The following is a 24,391-nucleotide window of genomic DNA, read 5'->3' as shown; positions in this document are numbered from 1 at the left end:
TTTGTAATGCAAAGCACCTCCATTTTACAGCTAACAGTTGGTACTTGGCAGAGGTTTCTGCTTGAACACATAATATTACACACAGTAAGTGTTGCTCTACCTTGCTAGAGCTGGCCAAGTCTTGAGCTGATCCCAGTCAAATGCTATGAACTTTAAAAACATTGTAACCTTTCCCAAAGGCAAAGTACACACGCAAAATTGGTCTTATTTTTCATTTAATTAAGTCTAATGGTCTTCAGCCTCCAGAGTTATCAGGAGAGAACAGCTTGCATTTGCCTGATTTCTTGCCATGGTTTTGTCTTTTGTGCCTTTCCTTGGGCCACATATACTTTTGGCTCTTTGTTACTGCCCAGTGGCAGCATGAAGTCAGACTGATAAGGGAAGAGGAGACCTCTGAAACTGCCCAGCTGGCTGGTTGGGATTCCTCAGATACTGCTTCTAATAAGGCAAACAGTGTTGCAATAATTTCGCTTGGTCTCAGCAACAAATGCCACAAGCTCATGATAAACCATGCCAGCGTGTCAATTTTTCAGGTGCCAAAGGGAGTTACGGAGCTACTAGGAAAATAATTCTGAGGTGTGAATGTTTTAGTTGCTGTTGAGCACAGTACAGGCTGCAGAACCTATGCATAAGTGTTTATAGTAATACCCTTGAGTTTTTACTGCTTCAAGCACAAGGAATTCAGTAAGCATAAACAGAACAAGCTGTTTCTTTCAGTTATACACAACTTTATGATTGAACCCTTCCTGCTACTGAAGGAACAAAGAGCTACTCGATGTACGGTGCTGATAAGCGTAGACCCTTCCCTATTTGTATTCAGATTAACTAGGGAGATTGACAATTTGTCAATCTATGCAAATTTGAGAAGTTTTAGAAGTTTTAGTCCCTCTAGAATGTATAAGCCTGGCAAAATTATTTTGTATGGGGAATTTTTCCCAACCCCATAGTGGGGGTAAAGAGAGCACAAAGAGGAGAGTAAACCAGAGAGGAACCAGTGTTTGGGAGGACCAGGTGCCCCTTGTGAGTCTTTGCCCACCTTGTCCAGTGACCTTGACAAGTTGCTGAATTTCTCTGTATCTCTGTTTCTAGACCTGTGGCAAGAAAATAACAGTTTTTTCCTCCTTGCAAAGTGCTTTGAGGCTTCCAGATGAAAAGCACTGTGGAAGAGCTAGTTGAGGTTATTAGTAATAGCCAAGTGTTTAAAAACACTAATTCATTTAGGTATCTACATAGCAGATGATGGATATACATTTTTAAATGATACACATTATATGGCACATTTAAAAATGCTTTCAAAGCCCTGTAAAGATTTGGCAGCAAATCTGAACTTCCCTTGGTGTTTGGTTGCAAACAGAACTTGAGTGTTTTGCTGAACATGTATAGGTACAAACATATATAACACGAATATACATGTGTGTAGAAGAAGAGGAATATTCAAGCAGCCCTTTAGAATTGTACCACTTGATGCAAAACTGTTGCTGCTGAGGATTTTTGCAAATATGAAAATAAAGAAATTGTAAAAAGGTGCAGAATTTGAGATGCTGCTAAAATTATGCCGTTATCATCCCAAGGTAACTATATGGCCTTTAATGAGGTAGCAAAGCCTATGAAGTAGAAATTAGTCCAGAAATTAATAAAGTTTCTTAATGTTCATTACCTCAAGAGTACTTAGGGCTGGGGTAGTAAAAGGGGTCTAAGGTAGTTAGATGCTAAGTTTAATATGATTTGGGGACTTGGGGGTTCAACTGCCTGTTTCTCTTGGGTGTCTCAGAAATCCCAACTGCTCTCTGTACACTCACATATAGTAATGGCCTGCCTGTCTGACATCAGTACATCCTTCTCTTTATGTAGTACATACTGCCTCAGTCTGACCCTGGCTCAGATCTGCAACTGGTGCCTTTGTCTCAGGTTTATCAGAGGAACTAAGCTCTGTCCATTAGATAATTTATATACTGCAGCTGCTTTTCCATCGAAGTTACCCAGGACATGCTTGAGCTATTTTGTCTCTCTCACTGTGCTGAGAGCTTCAGGCAATGACCCAAAGTCATTGTCCTGGCTGCAGGTATCATCCTCATAATACACTCTCCGCTTCCCCTGCTTGAACCCAGACATCCCGTTGGCAGTGGAAGAGAAGACATCACGACCAGCACCGATGAACTGGGAGACTGCCCCTACATGGCATGGAAATCACTGTGGGAAGGGATCAGTATGGAAAAGGCTGTATGGCCTTTCCTCAGTTCTGCTCTGCAACTTGTCATAAACGAGATAATGCAAGACTATGCCAAAAGGCAACACGATACAAGATAGGGTGTGTTGTGTGGTATTACAGAAAGGGCATGTTGTAAACATTACAGAGAGGATTAGCTGATGCCCTCATGTGAAGATTGCTAATCTGTGGGCTGTTCATTTATAAAGGTTCTGTTGGACTTTTTTCAGACTCCCTCCACTCCACCCCTTCTGTTGTAGCTTCCTTTTGTCCTTTCCTGCCTTTTCTCAACCATACACATAGCACTATTAACCCACAAAAATCTTTCCATTCCCTGTAGTAGTCCTGTGGTGGTGTCAGGCACTATGCCAGCTGCCCTCACCAGCCAGAAAATTCACCTCACATTCCCTGAAACAACTTTAAAGAGCTCCTTTCACCTCTGCTGCATTCATATATCCCTAAATATACCCTCTGCCTCATAAGGTCTGGGATTATAATTCCTGACATGGTTGTTACTCAGTTCAGCAAAGCGTTACTGGCATGATCATCTGAACAGAGATAAAAGAAGCAGGTACAATCTGGCTCATGCAAGATGAGATGCCTTGCTGGTTTGCAAATTAGCTATCCTGTATTGTTTTCCCATTTGTCTCATCATCTTTTGAACAACAGGAGATGCCTACATTAGCTTTCTTTTGACGTATTTGAGATCTCCATTTTTTTGTTTGTATAGTAGATGTTTCTGGTTTAGGTATTACTGAATCAGGTCTCCAAGGACCTGATAATTTAGACAGTTAAAGAAGCTTGAGTTTAGCACCCTGTATGGAGCTCATACCTGGGAGAGGTTCGATTCAAGGACAGCACTTTCTCTATGCCACTGAGAAAAAGAGGTATATGGAGTATGTAATGCCAGACAGTGGAGAGAAGGAAGGTAAGAGAATTGGACGCTGTGCAAGATACGAAATAGAGTGTACAGATGTGGAAAAAAGGGGCAATCTCCTGTTTGTTTTTTTCTTCAGGGAGTTAATGATAAGCTCGACAGTTAAATTCTGTTGAGCTATGTGCATTGTAATAGAAATGTAATGCTCCTCCAGGAAAAGATATTTGTGTTTAATATGGACCTCCATATTTGGCTGCACTAAATACATCAAAAGAATCTAGGTAGGCCCACAAGATGGTAAAGACAAAGTAATTTTCTTCTAAATATTGGATGTTTTTTACTTTTCTGCAGAAGAAAAATGCTCTTTGTTTTAAGTGATCATTTTTTTTGGTTTTTATAAAATGGTATTTCTTTCGTCCACAAACTACAAACTACAATGTTATTATTTTCAGGGTTTTGTTTAAAATGTGATTATTATTTTTTCAGGTTATGTCAGCAGGAACTAGTATCTTAGTGATTTTGTAAGTTTTTTAAGCACTTGTAAAAATGATAGGTTGAACTGATCCTTAACACAACTGATAACTCCCCAAGCCCAGCAATTAGTCAGCTATAGGATGAGTATGAAGATACTAGGTAGGCTTAATTGCATATATTCATTGAGAATCAATAGTAAAAGAATGGTTCTTGCCTTTGATTGCAATGGTTAGAACCAGTTGTAATTTTGTGTTAATTTAGGGCTACTTTCCCTTCCACCCATTTGAACTCATGGTATTTTTAGCAGAGTTTCTCTGCCTGCCTTTCTGGAACTCACTTTTCATTTGTGATGAATTTGAAATCAGTGGGCCAGAGAAGGAGAGCAGAGGTTGCAGCATGGGAGATGCCACAAGAGGGAAACAGACTGAAACTCACCCAAAATGTTAAACCCCCCCAACAAACACTACAGTAAATTGAACCTCATCCTCTAAAACAGAGCGCTACTGCTCTTAACTATGTTCCAGCAGTGTGATGCAGTTATGACAAAGGCAAATACAGTCTTGCCTGCCAGACAGTGCCTAACTCTGATTGCAGATCTCACAGCTGGCCCTGGATCGCCTGCCTCCCCATGGGCGACTAACACTTTGTGTCAGATGTGACTGACACACAGGCAGGACCTTGTCCCCAGCCTGTAGAGCACCCTGAGCATGCTGATGCTGCTCACCTCCACAAACCCAACTCAAGAGCTGCTGTTGATACCCTCAGCTGCTTCTCTGAATTGCTTTGATGGGAGGCCCTGCATCCCCTCTCCTACATCAAAAACACCTCCTCATCCAGTCACAGGGATTCAGGTGTCATGGGGCTAGTAGCTTTAGCTTTTAAATAGAGACTGGACTTCTTTACTAAATCCTGCAGTTTTCCTTCTCCTTTCAGCATCTGAAATCAGCCAGGGTGTAAGGGGAGAGCACTTGGTGCAGTGACAAGTAACCACAACTTGGTGCTAAATCCTGACAAACTTTTTCTGGCAGCTTTGTAATATGTTCATGCCAAACAGATGATAAAAGCTGACAGTTATGGGTATATTTTGTGGTGCAACTCATGTTTGAGAGAAGAAGCTACACTGGAGAAAGCAACTCATTCCAAGCTCTTACACTGACCTACCCAGACCATATTATCTGCACCTCTGTCTTCTATACCGCTATTGTCTATATTTAGTGTATTAGGTTTTAATAGTGGAGTCCATCTCTTACAGTGTTTGCAGACTGCCTAACACACCGGGCTCACAAACAGTTAGGAATAGACCCATACAACTGCTATTAGGACAAAACTCTAATGAGCCCTTGGCTGTGGCGTGTTCCACAACAATGGGGGCTCTTAGACACTCCTTGATTAAATGTTTTCATACATACACACAACCAACCATTCTCAGGATCTCCATTACTTTTGGAGACAGTCCTGCTATGAAAGGCTGAAAATTCAAAAAGTTTCCCCCTGTAATAGAGGAAAAGATATGGTACTGGGGGTCCCAAATGAAGGAAACTTAACTGCAGAATATTTCTGCAGGAAAATCTTTCTGTTTCAAAGCTCTTCTGAAGAGCCATTAGACGAACAGCACACTGGGGGTTGGACTGTCTGCCAAATACTGCTTTTGAGAAAGGTAGTCTGAATTCAGCGTTGCTTCCTTAAGCCACAGGTATTTACCCATTACAATTCTATAGCAGTGCAAATAGGCACCTTAAAGACAAACAGCCCATTGGTGATGAAGCTTTATCCCTTAAGCAATACTATGCACTTGAGTTATGGTTTGCCAGTTGTTGGTCCTTGTAAACATGTAGGACTACACCATTTCCATCTTATTCTGATATTCATTCCAGTGGGAACAAATGATCAAACCCAGATCTCACATCACTCTAACCATGTTTTACTTCCTCCAGCTGTTTACAAACAGCTTAAGAGTGTGCCCTGGCAAAAAGCTGTACCAAACCAAAGCCAGAACGTAAAATGGAGGGTGGCTCGTGGCAGTGCTATAACTCTGCCTTGTCTCCCTGGCCCCATACCTCCTCTGTGGCTAGCAGCGGTCACAGCGGGGAGATGAAATTATTTCTTTCTGTTTACAGGGTAACTTACTTGTCCAGCCTGTCCACCGCAGGGTACTTCTGGTGTTGCCTGCACAGGGAGGAGTCCCACTTGGTCACTGAACAAAGGCTCAAAGCTCCATACACCAGGCAGGCAGGTCCTGCTCTTCCACCCACCACAAAATTTCAAGCAATGATGTCTCCCTTCCAAATGTCTCTGCTAGCAACCAGGATTCAAAGCTATGTTTGTTTCTGTCATGCTTGCTTGGTTTTTGACTGATGTATCACTTAATCGCAAAAGGCACTGGCAGAAAACAAGCTGCCTTCAGCTTTTGGGCCTTGATTTTCAGTGTTATTTAGATTCTAAATAGGCATCTGATGGCACAGCCAAAAGTATAAAGAGGAGATAACTGTTATTTTGACCACTTTCCATGAAACCTTCCTGACTGGGTTAATGTGCTGCACAGAAACCCCTCTCATTTCCTAGATGGATTTTACTCCTTTGCTAAAGAGACAGCAGAAAAAACTATGTGTCATTTAAATCCTCGAAATGAAGCCAAAATGACATTTGAAGGATGAATAGGTGTTGTGGATAGGGATATTCTTTTTCTCATGCCTTTTATTGGTACAATTTCCTACTCTGATACAGCTTTTTTCTTTTTCATTTCTAGTTTTTTCTAACAGAATACACTGGGCCTCTTCTAATATATCTGCTCTTTTACATTCGTCTCCCAACTATTTATGATCAAATGGAAAGTACGAAGAACTTCCGCCACCCAGTGGTTCAGTAAGTGACATTTGACTGAACTATTTTCCTGGAGGACAGGGAGCCCGAGGGATGGAGACTATTTCCAGGGCTGAGAAGGTTACAGGGGTGAGAGGCCGCATGCCTGGTCTCAGAGTCAGTGGGAGCTTCAGATTGTTCTTATCAATAACTGTTTGGCATTTTAGCAGCACTCATAAGCCTGACCAAAAATGGAATCCCAGTTGTAATGGTCAATGCAACTGGGCACAATGGGAGATGCAGTGTTTTCACCAAATAGTTTGCACTCTAGACACACAGACTGAACAGAAGGTGAAATAATAAACACAGTGGGGAGTAAACCAAAGTCATGCTTGACAGAGAAGAGAGGACAAGACTCCAGGTGTCCCATTTCCAGCCTCTTTACAGTGCGTTCCCGCTCATAAGATGAGTGGTATGAGCATCCAGCACAGAAGATAACTACTCCCATGCCAGCTCACGCCTAGGCAGAACAAGGAGGAATTTTGAGAGGTCTGCATGTCATGAGTCAGGTCAAGAACAACTGAGAAACTCAAAAGAAGCACCATAGGAATTCAGAACTGGTAATCTGAGTTTTGAAAATAACCTCTTCAAACTGTAATTGTTCCCCAGAGCCATATGCGACATACTTGAATTCTGAAAGACTTTTAAGAAATAAAAGTGACAAACAGAAATAAGAGCTCAGCCACTGTTATAGAAGAGTGAAGAGCACAGCTTGTATCTAGCTGTACAGAAACAAATCAGAGGAGCTCATGTATAAGCATAAACCAGATAGCTTTGCTTGTCTCCATCACTGGAACAGTAATGCTAACAAGGAAAATTAGACTACTGCGATGGAATACAGGAGGAGCTGACCACAAGGAAATTCAGCCTGCTTAGTCTGCTAGAACTCAAGAGCATGCCAAAAAGCAATGAAGGGAGGACAGCCAACCAAGACAGCTTTTTATGACCTTCGATAACCCCTGCCATTCCCAAGCCTTTTGAAAGACTCTGGAAGAAGCAAAGCCGACCTGATCAATGGGAGGGATTAAGAACTGTTACAGACAAGATAGCGGCAAGCAGCTGTACATGAGCAACTGCCAGGGAGGCTCAAGGCATTGCCACCACCAACTGTACCCCTCCACTGGATGGTGGTTAATGTACCAGGCAGGCTGGGAACTTCCACACTCAAGGAACTTCCTTCCCTTCAGTGTGATTGTCCCCGTTCTGGGGTGTTAGTGCCTGGCAGAGGGGTGGAACGTGATCGAGGAAAGCCTGTTGGCTGCAATTCCTGTAGCACTGGAAGTGGGGGGACACACAGGGAACTCGGAGCCTCAAGGAACTGTACAGCTTTCTCACAGCACTTTTTCCACACTATGATTACAGAATCAAGGGAGCTGGTATACAGCAGAGAAACACAGTGAGTAATAATACCGTTTACAGATGGAGGAACAGAGACTTGGAGAGACAGTAAGGGAGTTAGTGGAGCTGGGAATGAGAACACAGAATAGTTGAATTCAAACCCAGAGCTACAAGACGCTTGCCTGCCTTCTCTTGCTTATACAGTTAAAAGGAGAGAGTTTCTGATAGTACGGAAGAGCCAGCAACATCTTTGCCTTCTTTTAAGTGGGCAAGGAGTGTGCAGAATCCTTCCAGTGACCACTCCTTGATCTGAGTTTCCCATCCTAAGCCAAATTAATTTTAAAATTCCCAGCAAAGCTGGAAGTTTGCTCCAGCCTTCAGAGAAGTCGTTAATTGTTTGAAATTTTCTTAGCTCAACTCTCTCTGGTTTAATTACTTTGAAATTGTTTAATCTTTGACTCTGGCTACCATACAAGATGCATAATAAAAGTATCTGAAATTTCACACGCTGAAACCCACTTTTCATTTATGACTTATAATTGGTTTGCAATGAGACGGGCTCTGGTAGTACAGTAAATGTAACCAAGATAAAAATGCCACCAGGAATCACTCTTGACATTTGTTTCTGAAACTCAATCTCCATGAGCTGCAACTCATTCTCGGAAGCAAATCAGCAATGCCTGTTATTGTTTCATAATATTCCTCAGAAGACAATCAGTGTAATAATTTCTACAGCAGTTACCTAATTTCTTTGTAGCGGGGAACAAAAAAGCCATCAGAATGGATTAACTTTGCAACAAAATCTCATTTTGTGTCCACAAGGAAATGAAATACATACTATTTCCATGCAGCTACTTGAGTTGGCAAAGGACAAGGAAACCATTCAGAAGATATTCAGAGTGTTTTTAAATGTCAGACACATCCTACAGGAGCATTAAGGTGGCCTTAAATTGTGGGAGACGTCTTTTGGAAAAGCATGGCAGACGCCTGCTTGTATACACAGCTGTCCTGTTTTAATGTCTTGTCAGGGCTGTGTATCACATTCAGAGCTCGAAGAGCTCTTTCTAGTCCAAGGCTAGCAAGAATAAGTTGCTTCCCTGCAAAATGAAAGCAACTTTGTGTAACGCTGAAAAAGATTCCATTAATCTTTGGTTCCAGATGCTTCAATTAACATAGTATCTTAAATCTCACAACTTCAGTGTGACTGCAGTTTTGGAATATTAGTCCTTATTCCTTTTGTAACATTAAACTGTGATGTAATAAAAAGCAATCTTTCACTTACCTTAATTTCCCCCCCCTTTTTTTTTTTCATTCCAGCTTGGCCTGCTTCTGCCATTGTTTACACTACGTCAGACATCTTCTGGAGACGTTATTTGTTCACAAGTTTTCAGGAGGGCACACTCCTCTGAAAAATATGATAAAGGTGACAATATGTTTATCATTTTGCTTAAGAAAGAATATCCTCATATCAAAGCAGTCCTTGGAAGAAGATAGGAAAATAAAAAATAACTTATTTTCTAGCTCCAGGAATTCTGATTAGCCAAAAAACAAATATAGGAAGAATTTCAGGGCCACGTCCCCAAGGACATGAATTGAAATCAATGTCCATTTTAGCTCCTGCATGTCAATGTCCACTTTGACTCATTCACCCAAGGGGCTGATTGTCATGTCCAGGGTATTTTTCAGACTGAATGCTATTTTATTATGAGATATGCTGCTGCAACATCTAGCAATGCTGACAGAAATCACACTCCACTTCCTCGGTGCAATAGAAATATAGAGCATGAGACAGGCCTTGCATTAGGAAGCGAAAATCAAATTACTATTAGAAAAAAAAAATTTCCTTCTATAGATGGAGGCTTCAGGAAGGAAGATATCGAGCTGGCCTAAAGTCTTCTGTCTTCCCAAAGTCTCATGAATTTCAACCGTGTGTCATTTCTCAGAGGCTCTCCTTTCTTTTATTTCACATACTCAATCTCAGTCATTTTGTATCACCCCACGCCCATCCCATTCAGTGAGATGTAAAGACCCTCCCTTTAGAAGTTTTGCAATACATTTAAGATTTCAGTAAAGGACATAAATTTATGGCCATGATAGGGGGCTTGACTTGATTCCAGTCAGAAAGAGGCTAATGAGATGCACAGCTAGAGATGATGTTTTACAATACACAGTGTTTTAAAAAAAAAAAAAAAAGTGGAATACAAGCTGAATGGCTTTGGAATCGGAGTGCCGTTTTGAAAGTGGGTTTTAAAGACCCACAGTTACTGTTGTCCCCTCGCGTACCACAGTGACATTGCATAAAAAGATTAAAAAGAGAAAGCCTGACTTGCAGCCCTACTTACGGGATGGAGCTGTAGCCAGTCCCAGCGCACTGCTCTGCCCAAGAAGGTGCTGAGCATAGGACCCTCAGCTTAAACACATAGAAAGGCTTTATCCAGTCTCCAGGGTTGCTTCAGTTGTTTGGCTGATAGATTTTTTTTCCTTGTACAAAGGATGGGAGCAGTGACCCCTACACAGTGCAAGAACATGAACACGTTATGTCTACTTGGGCTTTCCCAAGCCCACAGCTTCACACACCAAGCGAAGACAGCTGGGGTGCCGCTTTTTAACAAGGGGATGAAAAGGGGGCTGAAGGCTGAATCTATGGGAGTAGATGCAGTGTGTAGCTCAAATATCTTTACAGGAATGGTGTGCCACTTTTTTGCCAGGGTTAAACCAGGCCTGTTCAGTTTTATTCTTTATTGTCTTGGCCGGCTTAGCGTCTTGTTTGGCTAGCTCTAATCTTGCTCGGAAATGCTGAATTTAACTTATAGTAACAGCTCGGCTGTTTTAACCAGCTCTAGACTTTTAACAGTACAACTCAGAGAAATGTGCCCTTCAGCAGTAGAATCAAATAAGGAGGAAAAAAAAGTCAATTCTTACAACAGGCATAAAACACATTCGAAATAATCCAAAAAAACTACACTGTGCATCCTGTTACCTTTTTTTAGTGGCTCCATAGCATTAGAAAAAGATCTGTGACTCAAGAAGCCACTGCAAAGTCTTTCAATGGTCATCTAGGTTTTTCACTTAGCAGAGTTTATTTTTATAAAGTTATGGTTTGTATTTGCTTATTGCCCTTTCTGACCAAAAAAATAGTATCTTTTGTACATTCCAGGGCTGTGCCTTTTACTGGGGATTCACTTCCTGGATTGCATACTACATCAACCATCCACGATATACGCCACCATGTATGTATAAGTAGAACACAAAACTGACCTTGCTTTTAAAAAAGTTTTTTTTATGCAACCTTACGTCCTCCAAAATCAATAGATGGCCCCTGCATGAGATTATATGACTAATCTAACCAGAGATTAGCTTTTACTCCCTGTCAGAACGAAGATTGTTGTGCAGGAGCACTCCTGCTGTGCCACTGAATGTATGTTCCTGTTCAGTGGTGGTCAATCGCTGTCCAGTTTTATGAACTGGAAATATTGGCCAACTGGAGAAAACACAAAGTTTGATATATTTTGCTCACCTTCACAACATCTGTATTAAGAATGCATGAGAGAACTAGAGCTGTCTGCATTTTTTGGAGGAGATATTTATTTGCTAAAGATACACCCTTTTCATGAAAATTAAGATCTTTTTTTTTTCCGGTGAGAAACCACTAAGAGTCTAAGATACTGCTAATAAAAATGAAAAGAATCCTATGTTTTTTGCTTCCAGATTTCATTCATCATTTTGTTCCCTCTGATTATATTTTGTTGTTGCCATGCTCTTTCTTCATGATTTTTTTCTTCTTGTTTGCTCTTTGAACTTTTGTTTCTTTTGAGAATAATTGTTGTAAGTTTTGTTTCCTGCTACTTTACTTTCCTTGCTACACCTTAGTCTTTCTTTTCTTCTGCATCTTTTATTTATCTCTGAGCTTTGGGAACATTTTGCTTTGCCATTTTTATTTACACACAGTTAAATTACTAGTTTTTTTCAATCAAAAATTTCTCCTACATGGCCCTTCCTTTCCTTTCAAAATAACACAAAAGTTCTGTTTCAAAATAATGTGATTAATTGAAAGACAGTTGAATTTGGTGTAGCTTTAACAGTAATGCTGCAAACAATGTTGAAACCTCCCTAGACAGTTTTTAGCAGTCTGGGCCATCAGATCAGTAGGTGCAGCTCCTTTATAGAAGAAACCATTTGTGCAAGACACAGCTTGAAGCCAGAAACCATGTTTATTCCAACAGAGAAAGCATTCAGAAGAAGTACTTCTAATTGCTTGCCACTGCTTTAAAATGACAATTATAGGTACATGGGTCTGATGCTGGAGATCACCATCCCTCTGGCATAGTTAGCTGGATCAGTAAAACCTTGATGGTTTATTCTGGATGCAGGAGCAGCTGACCTCCACAGCCATATCCAGAGGTGGTTGGTTTGGGGATAGGTAAGGAAAGGCAAGCACATAGCCGCAGAATGTTGGGCAGGAGTGGTAAACTAAACCAGGCTGACAAAGGGCCCATGAAGAACATCTGCTTAGCTGCTACATAGGCAGATGTTGACATGTGCTGGTTCTTCTGAGGTGAAGTTTTAGCACATACCCTTGGCACAACAGAGGAGTCATGTGCCAGCCAGAGAAAAAGGGTTCTCAAAAGTAAAGGCTTAATGAGACTTGGTCAGTGAAGTGAGGTACATAGACGTGGTTTGTGTCCCTCAACCATGACCAAGTTTTACTTGAGAACTGTGAATCTTTGGAGATGAACATGATACAACACTACAGTGGTCTGGGGACAACAGCAAAAAGGAGAGGGCAGGCAAAAGGTAGGTAAACATTGCAAAGGCTAAATATATTTCTTGCATGGTGAGACTGTGAAGCAGGTAGTGGCTATATAGTAAAGCCTCACTACTAAAAAAACCCCAAAACTAATGGACAGGTTATGTCTTGGGTTCTCTGCTCATGGAGGTAGAAGTGCCTATGGATAAGGCTATGATTCCCAGCCTGGTTCTGCTGCTGACCTTCATTTCATCCCTTCCCCTTGCCTTTCCAAGGATTTTAACACCACCAGCTGCTTTGACAAAGCACTTGGATTTATGAAGCTGACAAATACTAGAAAAAGTTAGGTGAAACTGCTTTGAGATCAGTGGTGAAGAGACTAGCATTTCTAGAGTGCTGTTACTGTTTGCACTGTCTTCATATTCTGTGTGATAATATCCATTCTCCCTGCAGAGCCTGTCAGGAAAGAAGTATTTCTGCCTCTCAGCACTAGATTAATTTCACCCATAGCAAATCATGTGCATACCGTAAAATGCAATTTATAATTTCATTCTATTTTCTAGCATTTGGTCACAGACAAGTTTCTTTTGCTGCCCTTGCTTTTCTGGTACGTACAAAAATAAAGTTTTATTAATGATTGTGGAATAGGAGGAACTCACGATTTAGGAAAATGCAGTAATGTTGCTATGCATTTGTGTATATATATATATAAGTGCACACCCACAGCCCTGTGTACTTTTACTGGATTTAGTGATAATTATTAAGGTTCCTAGGTTAGGAAGTCTCCTATTTACCTATACAGAGCTTAATGTGAAAAACTGTATCTGAGAGCCATTAGAACATCATCAGCATTATTACTACTCATAATTTTGTAAAAACACTACTATTTAGACAGATTGGAACTTGCCATTTTTAAAACTCTGAAGAATTACATCCTGAGAAGACTTTGCAATAGTACTGTGTACCCTGAATAACTTAACCTCAACAGCTGTTAAAAGCAATTAAAAAATCCCTCCCAAAGTGGGTGAAGCCAAGAAAAAGCGCAGGTAATGAAGGATGGATGGCATTTGTTTTTCAGCGTGTTTAAACTTGCCTTTGTGTAGCTACAGTTTAGATATACGGCTTTTCAAGTGTTGTGGTTAAACTTTTTAGCAGACCAGAAGGAAGGGGTCTACACGGAGCCATGCACAGATGAGGGCACTGCTGGCATTTGGACAGCTTTCTGTTATGGGGTCCCATGGCAGGCAGAAATGCTGAGTTACAGCACTTTTGCCTCATCTGAAAACAGCAATGCCATGGACGGTCAGGGTAGCTTTAAAAGGCTGGTGTTTTTTAGGGGGAGTTTGTAAGAAATAATTCATCTGGATTGTTCCTGAGCATGTTTTTCTAGGGTACCAGCATTCAAGACAACACAAGCTAAAAGAAATCATCTCATGGGAGAATTAAGCTACATGACGAGTCAACATACGCTTTGCTGGGAAGAAAGGAAAATGTATAGGTTCACCCATAGGTGACTCAGCGTGCAGAACCTGAGACTTCTGAACCTGTTGTTTGCATGAACGTAACCATATAGTGAGACAGAAGCTCAGTAAGAAATTCTCACATGGAAACGTCTATTCTCTTCCGTCCTCTGTGGGCATTGCACTTGGAAATGCTGAGTGTGGACTGACCCAAGCAAGCATGGGTCAGTAGCCAAAACAGTAAGACTCTTCGAAAATCAGATCAGTTTCCAGAAATATAACAGGAAGAGGGACAGTAACGTGTCTAGGCTCCTTCAGGCAAATGCTATTCTGAAAAGCACTCAAACACCTCCTTAGCAACATTTAAATGCTTTTGTAAGTCGGGACCCTTAAAGATCACAGTTTTGGCAGTGCTTGCCTCTGGGGTTGGCCATGCAGTTCTCAGTTTTTCCTGCCCTAATAAGGTACAGCAAATACAAGCAGAATACTCACAAGAAGAAGCTCACGCACCCAGTGAGGCTCTACAGCCAAAAGCGATAATCCTGTACTGCAGAGACCGGAGGCTGTGGCCGCGGCGGGCACCAGCATGCCCAGAGCCGTACCGGCTGCGCCCTGCCCGAGTGCCGCCGTCACTTCAAACCCAGAATACCGCCTGCCTGAATGTTCAGTGCTAGCAGTAAAACTTGTTCTTGTCAAAATCTCTGCGTAGAAAAAAACCCTCCTTTTCTAACGAAACGTCCTTCCTCGCCTCAATAACATGCCCTGCTATAGCTTTTATGGAAAATGCTGCTATCAAGCAGAGATGAGTCCTGTTGGGGGTATTCCCTATAAAATATGGCCATTCCCCTTCAGATCTGCATCAGCACCTGGTCTGTGGTCTGAATTCTTGCAGCTCTTATGAGAACTTCCTACCCATGGAAACTCAAAACCTTTCCCTTTCAGACCCTGTTCTGGCAGGTTTCCAGACAATGAATTTAAAACAGCATCACACAAAATAAAAAAAAAAAAAAAAATTGAAGCTGTTTACACAGTTTTCTAAAACATATGAATAAAATATTTGGAAGATTTCTTTTTTTCCCCCTCTTTTAAGGCTTGTCTTTATTACATATCCTGATTTAAGCGTATACATCTGCAGCTGCTGTAAACAACAGTACTGAGTAATTTGAAGAGTGTCAGCAGGCTCTTCTGGAAGATTCTCATATTTAAAAAAATTACTCTAAGCTTTGCAGGGATGTTTTTCTCATAGGGTACACGTGGAATATAAAGAGGGGGAACAGTACATAGACTTCAATATTTTATCACCATAAATGCTTTTTCCTGCTGTTCCCCAGTGCCCTATATTTTATATCTGAGACACTGACGAAGGACTAGCTTACATTTAGCAGTACTTCTTGATATAGAGCATTAGCAGTTGCATTTCTAAAGAGGGACATAAGAGCTAATTACAGCAGAATGCAGCTGCAGAGTCAAAGGTAAGCCAGTAAAAATCCCTGCAGAAATGCCCTTTGCTTGTTTTACTTAGAATTGATTATAAAATTAGTAGGTGTGAACTATAGTGTGTGAATCTTTCTTGCTCCACAATAGTGTGGGCATTGCACATTTCAATATGTATAGTGTTTCACAAAAACACTTTTAACTTTGAAACTTTTTTCTTTAAAATAATAATAATCCGAAACAATCATGTTTCTGGCTCTCAACTGGAGGTACATAAATTAAAATTACTTCCATTGCTATGGCTAGAATTATTGCTTCTGGTACGGTATTTTGTACCAGAATTTCCTTTTCTGCTTATTTAGTGTTTTACATCTGGTGTTTATGATAGATGACAGCGAATTAGTTGTAATTAAAAAACATAAAAGGACTACAGGATTTGACCCATGACTAAATATCCATGCAGAACAACAGCTTTGCTAATAGAACTGATTTAAACTTTCCTAACAAAACCCACAGAAATGTCTCTGCCAAAAAGGGAAAAATTCTTCAGCAATGTTATCTACAACGTTCTTTCAGATTATGGCACGTTTCAATATAAAATGAAGTTACATATTCCTTTCAATTAGTTTCAACTGAAGTTTGTTATGGAAGACTTTCAGAATTGGCTTTAAAAAATTACTATCGTATTTCTATTTTTCTGTACTAATTTTGTGACTTTACACTTCTAACATCTCTAGGTTTTAGCACTCTTCCTTTTTATTTTAATTTCTTAATTTTTTCCGTCCTTGCAAAATTTAGAATGACAAATGATATAAGAAGACACAACTTTTTAACACTGCATTTTTTCAACTTGAGGGGACAAATCAGTCTTCAAACACAGAAATTAATGAAAAAGTTCAACTCAGTCCTGGATTGAAATGTATACAGCATTTTGGTTTTCTTCATAAAGTAGGAGAAAAATGAAAAACATAACATTAGAATGTTGTACTGGCAGGCTTTCTTATTCAGGAATTGAAACGGATTTCCCTACCAGTTCCTGCTGTAATGGGTAGTAATGGTCCCACTTTAATGGGTAGTAATTGGTTTTGATTCTACAGTAGTTGTAGTTGAGGAAGTATGGAAAGCTACAAGCAAATCTGAAATCACCGTGTACTACATGCTGTATAACCAAGTGGGGAGACACGGTACCTCTTCCAAAGATTTAAACCATTTAAATATTAAACACCAAGTTTGAGAGGTTGGTTAGGGCTGGAAATGCCATAACCAGGGAGTAGCAGAACCAGGAATAATACCGGCTCCCTTCAATTACCAGTTCCTGACTGTTCAACCAGTCTGCCCTGAAGAGAACCACTGCCTATTTATTCACCCTATTTTTCCTTCCTCTGTGACTTACCTGGAGAACTGGTTACTGTGCTCTGTAACTGGCAAAACAAAGGTGTGACACTGAACACCGCTGAAAGCGCGTGTAGGAAGAGGGTAGGCACGTTAACTCATGGCATCTTCACAAACCCAGTGGTCAACTTTTCCCCTGCTTATTTGCAGGCTGAATGAAATCCAAATGCTGACAATGGTGTTCGCTTCAGAGAAGTATCTCGCTAAATTCCTTAGAGCCCAGGGAGCTTCTCTGATCTCCCCAGGCCAAAGCACGAGACGCTTGTGAGTTTGACAAAGATCACAGAACGTACTTGCCATGGGAGAGTCATTTCAGAGCACATGTTTTCTGGATACAGAGACTAAGCTGTAATGCGAGGATTGTGGTTATGCACTGCAACACAGTTATCACAGCATTTTAGGCATACAAATGAAAATAAGTTTTTAATGTCTTGCAGATGTGTGAAGCTGGAAATCACTTTATCAACGTAGCTTTAGCTCATCATTCAGGTCTGTCTTTGTTTCCTGTTTGTCTATTTAAGACTGAAGTGTGCCTAACCTATCCATCTTCTGCTGGTATACAGTAATTTATGTATCTACATCCACAGAATAAAGAAAGATGAGGTAGGTACCATGCCACGGCTATAATGTCTTCAAAATAAATATGACGACAAGGAAACATTAGCAACACTGTTGTTGTTCCAAAGCCTATAGCAAATTTATCTTAATTATACACAACTGCAATTTAAGTATGGATTTAAGCATGGAAGTTCTCTAAAACATCCTGTTGACTGACAACAGAGGATTCAATTTTAAATAAGTTTCAAAAACTTTTAAACTAGATTGCAGAGTTTTTAGATACGTGCATCTCACGCAAAGATACACACACACACATATAAATACTCAAAGATAGACTCCTGAATACCTACACAGGCATCAAGGTATATGCGCGCTCTTAAATGGCGACTCCAAGCATGGGGTTTCAGGGTCTTTTGTACCGTGAGAATAAAAGTTATACTATATATAGTAGAAAGTAGAATATATTTTCAGATAATAGTGGTATAATTTCACACTATAACACCTTATTCAGGAAAATGCTTCACCCTGGTATGATCAGCTTCACACACTGAAGTTAGTTTCTATTCTGGAAAGCTTTTGATGCGCTGTGGCTAGCCAGGTGCTTATTGTTGTTTGTTGCAAGGGGCTTAATTCAGTTTAAAAGCAGCAAGAACCAAATAATTCATCGGTGCCTACAGGTATTAAAGATAGCTAGAACTTAAAAATGAAGTGTTGCATATGTGGCGTTTTGTGTGAGCAGTATCAGTGGCTGTAGAGAGTCATGCTGTTAGCTCTGGAGCTGTTTTCCTGTTCTACCCTGGGATGAAGGATGAGGGTGCGAGAGGGGACAGGTTCACATCCCTGAGTCAGGCTGAATAAGATACAGCTGCATCCTTTATAACCCAGGAGAGTGCCCTTAGCCCTCACCTGCTGGCTAGTCTGCATTAAAATACTTGTCTCTCTCTTCCTCTGAACAAAGGTTGCATCCTTTCGACATGCCAGACCTTTCCCGTAAAAACTGATATATGGCTCACTGAGCAGCATTCTCACTAGGATAAGTACAGCTTTTGCTGTCTCAAAAAAATTCACTGAAATTTTTTAACAAGTTGTACTCTGGGAACATTTGCCAAGGGGATGGCGGATACATAGACAAGTTGCGAAAAGGCTCGGTTCCCCTCGCTGTATCTAAACCAGTTTTGTCTGTTTGCTTGTTTTTTTCTTTCTTTTTTGCCCCCCTTTCTTTTTTTTTCCCTTCCTGAAGGAAGTAAAGCCTGTTTGCCGAGTCCAACCCACAACCCCTTCACGTGGCTCTTCTTGCTGGTATCCTGTCCCAACTATACATATGAGGTACATGACTTTCTTCTGCTCATATGCAAAGGGTAGGTGGTTGCTGCGTTTCAGCCTTTGCCTGCAGAAAATCTGCAACGGCTCTGCGCAGTTCCCTCTGCACATCAGTCACGTTCTGTATGTCAGAGTCTCCTTGCTCCCACCAATGTTTCTCCACCAGACCCTTCTCTTCCCTCGCATCAACATCATGACCCCTCCGCTACAGACTCCCCAATGATCCAAGGATTTACCACCCATCTCTTCACACAGAGCGGGGTTCCTTTCTAGAAATCTTTCCTCTCCCATTTCCAGTACGAGTATCATGCTCGTCTTCCAGGGGGAGCTTCTGGGGAAGTGACCACTTTTGAAAACTTGCCCTTTTGCTTTATGTAATATATACAAATAACATTGCCTTTTTCTTTGCAACAGGTTGGGTCTTGGATTAGTTTCACAGTGATGACACAAACCCTGCCAGGTAAGTTTGAAACAGAATGAAGACAGCCTCGAAATTGTTTTCTGAGGTGAATTATGGAAATATAAAATTTGCCAAAAAATTTATGGCATATGAAATACTACCATCAAATCCCCCGTGTGACATGACTATGTAAACCTTGAAAGTGTTAGCTTCAGAAAGCTGTGGAGAGCACGAACACTACTGCAACACCTCCGTTTGATCAAAACCAGCTGTCTGCTTTTTGTGAACTACTGCTGTTTCTTCTGTTTCCACAGTGAAAACAGACTTTGAAATTTAGAAAAAAAAAGAAGTCAGTATTCTTCATTTACAGTCAACCATTTTTGATATAGAAAAATTTCTTTGCATGGTAAACCTGGAATAATACTTCTAATAGGGAGAGGAAAACAGTTATACATAGTATTTCAAAAGAGGAAAGACACACATGTTCCTGGTAGTATTTCCCTGTTTGCTTATATCAGGCAGCCAGCTCGTAACAGCAGCCTGCTTAGTAGCATTTGCAACCCTTGCTCAGTACTTTCCCGCATCCTTAGAGACCTAAATACCCATACAAATATGGTCCCTGGGACTGAGCTCTCCAAAACATTCACTTTTTAATTATTTTTCCGTTCCAAAATAGAAACCTATAAAAGCTACTTGCAAAAAGTAAGTTTGTGGTTTACCCACGTGGTTTACAAATGAAAAAGTGGATTAAACTGCGTCATGCAAAAATTAAACTTTCAATTCTGTTTGAAAAGATACAACATTTTTGTGCTTTAGGCTCTGGTATGGAAATGACCTGAAAGTTTGGGGACCTTGTAGGGCTGCATTTATGAGGGCAGGGAGCAGCAACATATGCAGCACACTCATTCTTGCTGTGATTGTCCCGAATATACCTTGACCAGATGCCAAATGAATGTTTCTGATCCACCAGCTCGTTTTAAAAGAGAAAGGATAATGAATTTGCAAAAAGCACCTTTAAAAGCATTCACCATTCGGTGCCGCCCAAAGGGAGAGGTACCCAAGATACGACCTACTGGTTCCTGACAACCGCAGCAGGGGTCTGGGCATATGTAGTTGTTAGGCTTTGTTAGACATCACGGCCAGGCAGCTAAATCTGTTCGTGTACCTACTGCCTACTCGCCCCAGGGCCGAGCTCTCTCTCCATGAAACATGAAGTTACAGCACAGCTCCCTGTCACAGTTTGGAGCCAGAGACAAAGACAGAGAAGCGTTACAGACCAAAAGCAAACCAGAAAAACAGCCAAGAGCGGCCATGGGTAACTCTGTGTTGAGACAGCACCATGCCCAAGGAGGCCTTGTGGCTTATGGTGAAGTCATAGGTGATGCAGGGTGTGTCTAACAGGTGTGAACATCATCTGCGTGAATTCTGATGTGGAGGCTGAGCCTCAGGCTGTGGTACCTCAGCAACTGCAAGGCTGAGAGCAAGGGCAGAGTTAGCTTGTCTCTGTCCGCAGAGGAGACCGCAGACTTTTCCATAAACACTCTTGTATTCACAGAAGTAGATATTGAAAGAATGATGCATGAAATTTTTTTTTTTCCCCTCTTTTTCCTTGGTAGTTGGCATTTTTGCTTTCCTGATGGTCATCCAGATGTCTCTCTGGGCGCAAAAGAAACACAAGCTCTACCTGAAGAGATTTTACCCAGAGGTGCGGAGAAAAGCAGCTATAATTCCGATCATCTTCTAAGCCCTTCACAAGAGTGGAAGCCTAAGTGTATAGTTCAAGAGCTAACTCAGAGTAAATGAGCCATTTCATTAAGTAACCAAAGTGGATCAGAGGAAGAACTACTGGATATCTTTTTCAGAAAATTAACAGTTCAAGACGAAGAGCTTTTAATTGAGTGAAAAAATGTAGCGCTTGAATTCTTGGTTCCAGCTAAAAGATATGATTTAATTAGATTTTCTGTAATGGAGCTAATTGGGAAGGGACGAGAAAATTGCTTATATTGAATGTTAGGCTAGATATTTAGCTGATGTAAATGGGCACAGATGCTGTTAAAATTAATGAATACAGTTCATCTGCATGCATTCAGGTCTGGTGATTTTAAGGTTCAGTGTCAGATGTTGACTAGAGCCTTGGATTTTAGCATCAGAAGATGTTTCACAGCCTTATTTTTATTAAACTGCACAGAAACGGCACGTTCTGCCTCAGCACCTCTAAAGCATCACATCAAAGAACGACTGCTATGCTCTTAACACAGTTTAGTCTAGCCTTACAAGGTTTTTCTTTCTTTTTTTTTAAATTGAATTTCACAGCAAATTTTTTCAATACAAATTGGTTTAAACTGACCACTGCAGAGAGGTATGGTTTTCTTTTATTTTCAGGTCGGCAGATCAGCCCCACAATCCCAGGAGGGGACTGTTTGGGAGGTGTGTCCCATCTTGCTACTAATTTGCAACATGACCTTGGGTACATCATTTAAGTCCATCCTCCTTTCTCACACTGAACAGTTCTGGAGATAGCAGAAGACTTTCTGGACTAGCAAGCGTGTTAAGATCCCCTTGTTCAGTGCCCAACTCCATCCAGACCCCATTCACCTTACTTGCATCAAGCACTGTGAAATCCTCGGGCACAAGGTGAACGAGAGTACAGCTCATTATGGAAAAGGAAAGGGATCCTGCCAAATGCATTTCAGTCCATATCTGAACTGCCTCAGATGGACACTGCTGAAAGGCTTCAGCTCCCCTTCAATTTGGTCAATCTCGATCTGCTACTTTGCTTTCCAGGACATTATTTTTTAAGGGATTTTCTGGGCTTGTTATTCAAGCCCTGAGAACTCTATTTAGCTCCATTTGCAAATCAGTGGCATCCATGTCATGCAGAAATGTAGTTCTAGTTACAGAGAACAAGAGAACCAGAACTGCTTCAGCAAGTATTAAGATATGGAGAGCTAGGGCATTAAGTCCAGTTTTCATTCTATTTCTGTTGCACATTTATCAATGTCTTTTGGCTCCCTTAGGCTGGTGCAAAAGCTTGCCTAAAGAACCTTAATCATTAGAGAGACACTGGAGTACACAAGCAAGGCGGGCTGGTTGTCTCCTAAAGGCATGGTTATATTTGCACCAGCTCAAGTGTTCTAAAAAAGTTAATTTGTCCAGTAAATTGGGTTCATATCCCTCTTCTAATGTCTAACTTGCAACACTTATCCTATTAGCCACTGTAACTCAATTTCATCTTGGTAATGTAAATAAATCACTTTCCATATTTTTTAACTTGTAACCTGTAACACCTAGAATTTTTTATTCCTCTCAGTAGAAAACCTGAGTCACAGTGAACATGCAGTTCTTTAACCCAGACTGCTAATAAAGATCTATTTTTGAAAAATAATTTTCTGTACTCTTAGTCACTTATACCTAACAACCGTATTTTTGAAACCCTTTTTTTTCCAGACGGTGTTAGATGAATGAGTCAAGACTGTTGTCTCTATTTTTAATCCAGCTATTGGGATTGTTTTCATTTCATGTTTATTAAATGCCTCATTATGGCAATATTCAAGTTTAAAATAGTTCATGTGGGAGGGTAACTTGCCAAAATTACTAACTTATACGCTAGTCTCTTGATTACAATGGCTGCAGCTTTAAGTCTGTTCAAGGCATGTGTCCAGAGTGGTTCCAGTTGCTGGGAGCGCAGCTCGTACTCAACAGTTAGCTTAGGAAAAGAAAGTACTTCAGGAATTGTTTCCCCCCTACTTACTAGTCGGTCATTCAGTACCTGGCGGGGGGAGAAGGCTTTTGGCTCCTGTAGTAAATGACTAAAGTTTTAAAATGGTGTTAAGAGCAAACAGTAGGTAAGAACAAATGAAGATACATTACAGAAGGTTGTCTCAGATAAACATGGCAGATATTTTGAGATTCACCAATGGTGTGTTGACCAGCTAAAATTGCTCTGGACATTGTTAAATGGCTTCACAAATAGCAATAAATCCAACTTCCTGCACTTTCACAGATCTTTCTGTATTACTCTGCCCTCTCTGATTTTCAGGGCAAGTTCCATATGATTAGAACGGGTGAGTTAACTTTCCTGGCATGTGGGGAATGTTTTGCTTTAAAACAAAAAGTGTATAAAAATGGTTAGTCTTTGTTTTGATAAACATTTTGGGGGCCTTGTTTTTTGGGAAAAAAACCCCCAAACAAACCACAAACCACCAAAAAGCACAAGCAAACAAAAAAACCCAGGCAAAAAGTAAATATCACTATATAAAAAATTGCGATCGACGGTGATTTTAGCCACAAGTGCCATGCACCTTTTCAACCAAAACAATCGTCTCCACACCGACTTCTTCATGGGAAAGTTTGTCATGACTGTGTTGATTACCTGGGGAACAAGTGCCTTATTGAGCTTGAAATACACTGGTATTTCTTGTATTAGGGGCTGGTGAGGAAGTAAATGGTTAACTGCAAATTCTCTTGGCAATAGTTTCTCTTAAGCACATCCCTAACTTTTTCAGAGCCATCAGTAGAAGGAAGGCATGGGCAAGGCCACACCACTGCCAGAACGTCATCGTGTTTCATGGTCAAAGGGACCTCCAACATGAACCATCAGATGCAGCTCAGGTGGTTGCTCCCCACTTTGGCCACTCTTAACATGGAGCTGCTTCACAGGCACTGCTAGGGAGGTCACCATTCCCGTGCACTGGATGCACTGGTGTCCATGGGACAGGGAAAATAGTCAGGACAGTGTGAATTACATTTTGCAATCCTGCTTCTCCCTGAGGGCCGTGAAATTCACTGTTTGCAACAAAAAACAATTTGTCCTTAGAGCTAAATCCCTTTCTGATGCTGCTCTCCTCAGTTTTTGCATCCGGAAAGGTGACAGGCTGCAGGGCGGTGGATCCACTCCCTGCGGTGCCCTGCCCGTGCCTTTGCTCCCAGGGCCAGCCTGAGCTGCCCTGTGGCTTCTGTCAGCCCCAAAGCTTTCCTGTCAGCTCATAGAGGCAAATTACAGCATTTGTCACAAAAGGCAGGAGGCAGCAGCACCAAGCAGCATAAAAACGGGGCGGTCGAGGTTGGAGACATAGTCCGGTTAGATACGAGGCGCCGGTGCAGTCAGTGGCACGGTTAGGACCCATGTGTAGGGCCAGTTCCTGCCCAATGCTCCTCAGAAGCTAAGCCATCTAAGCCAAGAGACCACAGATAAAGCCAGATAGAGAGGCATGGGGCCTACTAGACAACAGTTTTGCCAGTTACTGTATAAAAGTCAGTCAAATGAAGTACTGATGGGTCCTTCCTGGCCTGCCCAACAAGGACTGTGCGAACGGCATTGCTCAGC

The 24,391-nt window shown here is 41.2% G+C and overlaps 1 protein-coding gene across 1 annotated transcript in view; it reads left to right on the top strand.

Annotated features, from left to right (window-relative positions):
• The window catches only part of TECRL (trans-2,3-enoyl-CoA reductase like), a gene marked incomplete at its 3' end in the record, with an annotated part of 65,381 nt that extends 44,572 nt beyond the window's left edge, over nt 1–20,809 (top strand). Inside the window, exons 5-12 of the mRNA XM_081998756.1 lie at nt 6,304–6,419; nt 9,072–9,177; nt 10,912–10,984; nt 13,065–13,108; nt 17,225–17,280; nt 18,590–18,671; nt 19,080–19,125; nt 20,682–20,809. Coding sequence (XP_081854882.1) covers nt 6,304–6,419; nt 9,072–9,177; nt 10,912–10,984; nt 13,065–13,108; nt 17,225–17,280; nt 18,590–18,671; nt 19,080–19,125; nt 20,682–20,809 — 651 coding nt within the window. The remainder of the gene's footprint in view (nt 1–6,303; nt 6,420–9,071; nt 9,178–10,911; nt 10,985–13,064; nt 13,109–17,224; nt 17,281–18,589; nt 18,672–19,079; nt 19,126–20,681) is intronic.
• Nucleotides 20,810–24,391: the final 3,582 nt, after the last annotated feature.

This window comes from Phaethon aethereus (genome assembly GCF_964289735.1).
Source record: "Phaethon aethereus genome assembly, chromosome: 4".
Classification (NCBI taxonomy): Eukaryota; Metazoa; Chordata; class Aves; order Phaethontiformes; family Phaethontidae; genus Phaethon; species Phaethon aethereus.
The sequence above is the reverse complement of the archived record's forward strand: the minus strand, read 5'-3'. Positions and strand labels throughout refer to the sequence as shown.